The sequence below is a fragment of the Hordeum vulgare genome, chromosome 2H (assembly GCF_904849725.1).
Source record: "Hordeum vulgare subsp. vulgare chromosome 2H, MorexV3_pseudomolecules_assembly, whole genome shotgun sequence".
NCBI classification, from domain to species: domain Eukaryota; kingdom Viridiplantae; phylum Streptophyta; class Magnoliopsida; order Poales; family Poaceae; genus Hordeum; species Hordeum vulgare.
The window spans coordinates 28,767,651-28,771,767 of record NC_058519.1 but is presented as its reverse complement, the minus strand read 5'-3'; the positions used below and the strand labels follow the sequence as shown (position 1 = coordinate 28,771,767).

At 45.6% G+C, this 4,117-nt stretch overlaps 1 protein-coding gene across 1 annotated transcript; it reads left to right on the top strand.

Moving 5' to 3' along the window:
* The first annotated feature begins 298 nt into the window (after nucleotides 1-298).
* On the top strand, nucleotides 299-1,058 carry LOC123429391 (protein SCAR2-like). The gene is made up of 3 exons (XM_045113430.1): nucleotides 299-385; nucleotides 457-834; nucleotides 918-1,058. The coding sequence occupies exons 1-3, from the start codon at nucleotides 339-341 to the stop codon at nucleotides 1,054-1,056; spliced, it is 564 nt and encodes a 187-aa protein (XP_044969365.1). The 5' UTR covers nucleotides 299-338; the 3' UTR covers nucleotides 1,057-1,058.
* The last annotated feature ends 3,059 nt before the right edge of the window (nucleotides 1,059-4,117 follow it).

Sequence of the window (4,117 nt, the reverse complement as noted above, 5' to 3'; positions counted from 1 at the left end):
AGCTGTACAAAACCGTATTCCGTACGCACTAACATGGCGCGGTGCACAAGCATGCGCATGCACTACGTACGGTACGGTGGTACCTCCTCCTACTCTCGGGGACCGCCCGTGCCCGTGCCGTGGTCCGTGGCGCTCGTGGGTTCCGCCATGCGGGGTGTCGTCGTGCCGTTGCACTACATGTCAGCCGTTTTGCGGTTCATCACATGAGCCAGCACCTGCAGGCGCGCATGGAGCAGAGTGCTCGGCTTCTGAGACCAACGCTGTCAAAGCCCAAGCTCACCACCAACGGCGGCGACGAGCTCCCCGAAGCTGTCGTCCTCGAGGATGCGGATGCCGCCATGGCCGGCTTCGTGGGCCTCCTCCGCCAGCTCGGAGACCTCGCACAGTACGTTGCTCCTCTCCTGTCCCTTCATCCCTCCGTCCTGCTGAGGTGTTCGACGGCCTGATCTTCTTCAGGCTCGCCGCGGAGGTGTTCGACGGCCTGCGCGAGCAGGCCACGGCGGTGTCCGCACAGGCACGCGGCCTCACGCTGCGTGCGCGGCTGCTCGAGTCGCAGCTGCCGGTCGTCGAGGAACGTCTCCGGCGTCGTGAGAACGAACCGCCCTGCTTCCTGCAGCAGGACGCCGCCGTTGCCCGCAGCAATTCAGTCTTCTCGTCAGGCATTCGGTCAGAATGTTTGTGTCACCTCACAGGCCACGGCGTGGGTCGGCGCCACACAAGCGCCGGGCCGGCGAACAACGGCATGATTTTGTCTGGAGGAGGAACGAGGCCTCGTTCAATCGCGGAGCGCATCCGGCGGTGCCGCGGGCCTCCGCGGCTGTCCATGCTTGACAAGTACAGCAGTAACACCTGACCCCGTCTAGCAAAACCTCGAAGATGATCTTTTCCTGGTTCATGTTGGCTTGATTCGGTTCCAGGTATGACGCCGGTGGCGAGGGAGCGTGCCTGAGGCGATACACCGACCCGTCATTCTTCAGAGCCCAGTTCGCCAAGCATGAGCTTCTCTTGCAGGAAACCAAGCCAGAGCTTCAGAGTTCAGGCAAATGCTCCAAGTAAACACTTCTAATTTCTCCCTCTGTCAAGGTTTCCTTCTCAGTGTATCGCCTCATTCTTCACCATCCAAATAAACTCGCCTTTTGAATTTGAACCTCCTGCAGATTCAAAACGGGTACACGACTTAAATATCGAAACATCATTGGAAGTATCAGGCGTCAAATGCGCAACTTCCACAATCAGGATTCATCAGAGAACGAAGCATCTCAAGTGCCCATGTTGCCTTCAGCTGATTCGCCTGAACTATCAGACACCGAAGCGCCATGCTCTGCTGTGCCGGTGAACAAGGAGAGATGCAGTGACTTCGTCGAGAGGACCGGTTCGTTTAGGGCATGGCTCTCTCCAGGCGCAGCCTGTACTCACGCGCGTGTTGACATCACACAAGGCAATGTTGATGAATCTCCCAGCTATGGCGCCAACAAGGCCGACGAGAATGCCAACATTGCGACAAATGCTCGTAGCGCCCTTGTCGACTTCATCGCCTCAAGGGTCGAAAGCTCGCCGAGGAAGCTCCCAGTCAAGAAGCGCGGTGACCCGTTAACGGAATCCTTCCGGAACATGGCCAAGAAATTGCTGCTTGAGAATGAATCTGCCTAGAATTTTCATAACAACGAACTGGTGCATTCTGAAGATGTGCCAGATCGAGATGAAGTTGCATTTTGCAGAAAAAGCGCCGAGGAGACTTAACAAGAGGCGACCTCGGAGCAATCCGACGATCCTTGTGAATAACCTTGTCCACCAGCTAGCGTCGATGAAGAAGCAAGCGGCGGTATCACCGATAGCAACCCGGAAAGGGGGACTAATCTGCATATACTGCCTACCAATCATGTATTAGTTGTCATGCTTCTTTGCCGGATAGTGAACAGTGCCATTTACATGAACAGAATGGTTGCTCTGTCAATACTGAAGATGTCATGATACCGCCGTTGCCCCCGGTTCCTTCAATGCAATGGTTATTTTTTTTTTTCTAGACAAAAATAGGCCTTCAGGCCCCACTTTATATAGAAAGGACAACTGTCGTCAACATGCTGCTGGCGTTACCAGCTACAGTGCAAGCAAAAAAAAAAGGACTGTCTAGAACTCAGCTGAGATTTTTTATAGTCTCATTCACATAATATTATTGATTTTTTTATTTATCCTGTTTGTTTTCTTTAGCCAATTATTTTATTATTTTGGGCTGACATTTCATATTTTTGGTCCTTGTGTTATGCGCCCCATCTAGCCGGTCTAATAACTACTTGTTCGGTTTTTGTTGCTGCACGACGCATCTTTTAAAAAAGAAATCGTTGATAAAGAAAACAAATAAGCAAAAAAAGTACGTAAAGGCTTTTTAGCTTCAACTACTCGACTACTAAACATTCTTATGCAAAAAACTAGTGTGTTCTTATTATAAGAATTGTGATGTAATTATTTATTTATTTTCTTAGCTTTTTCAAGCAGTTGCGACCCGTCTGTGAATGCTTGTAGTTGCGACCTGACTATGAATACTTAATTGCGCCCCGATTATGAATAGTTGCAATTGCGGCCCGACTATAAATACTTGCAATTGCGACCTGACTTTAAATATTTGTAGTTGCGATTAGACTCTAAATACTTGTAATTGTGATCCGATTTTAAATACTTGCAGTTGCGGTCAGACTCCGAATACATGTAGTTGTCACCCGACTTTGAATACTTGCAGTTTCGACCCGACTTTGAATATTTGCAGTTGCGGACACATTTCAAATCTTGCAATTGCGACCGCCCGTGAATGCTTGTAGTTGCGACCTCACTATGAATACTTGTAATTGCGACCCGACTATCAAAACTTGCAGTTGTGACCCGCATGTGAATGCTTGTAGTTGCGTCCTGATTATGAATACTTGCAATTGCGATCCGACTATCAATACTTGCAATTGCGACGACTATGAATACTTGCAATTGCGACCTAGCTTTGAATATATGCAGTTGCGATTAGACTTTGAATACTTGCAATTGCGATCCAATTTTAAATACTTGCAGTTGTGGCTCGACTTCGAATACATGTAGTTGCCACCCGACTTTGAATACTTGCAATTTCGACCCGACTTTGAAATATTTACAGTCACGACCACATTTCAAATCTTGCAGTTGCGACCCGACTTTGAATATTAATGTGATTAATATAAAATACAATATGCATAAGAACAAAAGTTATTTAAAAAATACTAATTAAAAAATAGTTTTAAAATACTAATTTATAAAACAGAAAACTATCAATAGCTCATAAAAATGAACTATACATATTTGTATGGACAAACTATCAATAGGCGGTCTAATATACTTCACAAAATTAAGAGTTGTATATTTGTACGGACAAACTATCAATAGTCCGTCTAATATACAACCCTTAATTTTCCCAAAAAAGTTTAACAATAAGTGTAACAACAAAATAGTGACCTCCGGCTGGAGAAAGGGACAACAGAAGGAAAAAAAACTGCATCGAAAAAGAGGCATAAAAAAGGAATATGAGCCCAATAACAGTAAACACTAAAAAGCAGCTCACCCTCACAAATATGAAATGAGCCCAGAAATAATGAACCGGCAACGCTTGCCACGCGCAACAAGTCTGGACTTTAATCCTCCTCCTCCTGCACGAATCACTACGTGCTAAATCTGACGGTCAATTATCCAAACTATTTCTCAGCTAGCTGAGAAATAGCAAAACCGAAAAAAAAAACTCCCGTAAGAACTTAGAATACTTGAACCGAAATTACCTTGGATTGCAATGGCTATCAGTCAAGGTACCTATGGGGTCTGTAATTGCATTACCTGAAATTAGAATACTTGTACCAAATTTACCATGATAAACCGTGCAGCTAATAACAACTCATTTCAAATTATCCAAAAACATAAGACTGGAAAGATTCAGGCAAGGATGTTCATCCTGATATTATACTCATGTAAAACATCTAAATGCAACAACTAATGCGATGAAAATCGCAACTAAGGTAACAATTGATCCAACATCGTAATGATACCAAGCCTCATTATCAATGTCATATTTTTTAATATTTCTAATCTTCAAACGCACTACATCCATCTG

Coding starts and splice junctions, on each gene's coding strand:
- LOC123429391 (XM_045113430.1), top strand. CDS start 339: ATGGCCGGCTTCGTGGGCCTCCTCCGCCAGCTCGGAGACCTCGCACA. Junction 386..456: donor CAGCTCGGAGACCTCGCACA/GTACGTTGCTCC, acceptor GATCTTCTTCAG/GCTCGCCGCGGAGGTGTTCG. Junction 835..917: donor CGGCTGTCCATGCTTGACAA/GTACAGCAGTAA, acceptor ATTCGGTTCCAG/GTATGACGCCGGTGGCGAGG.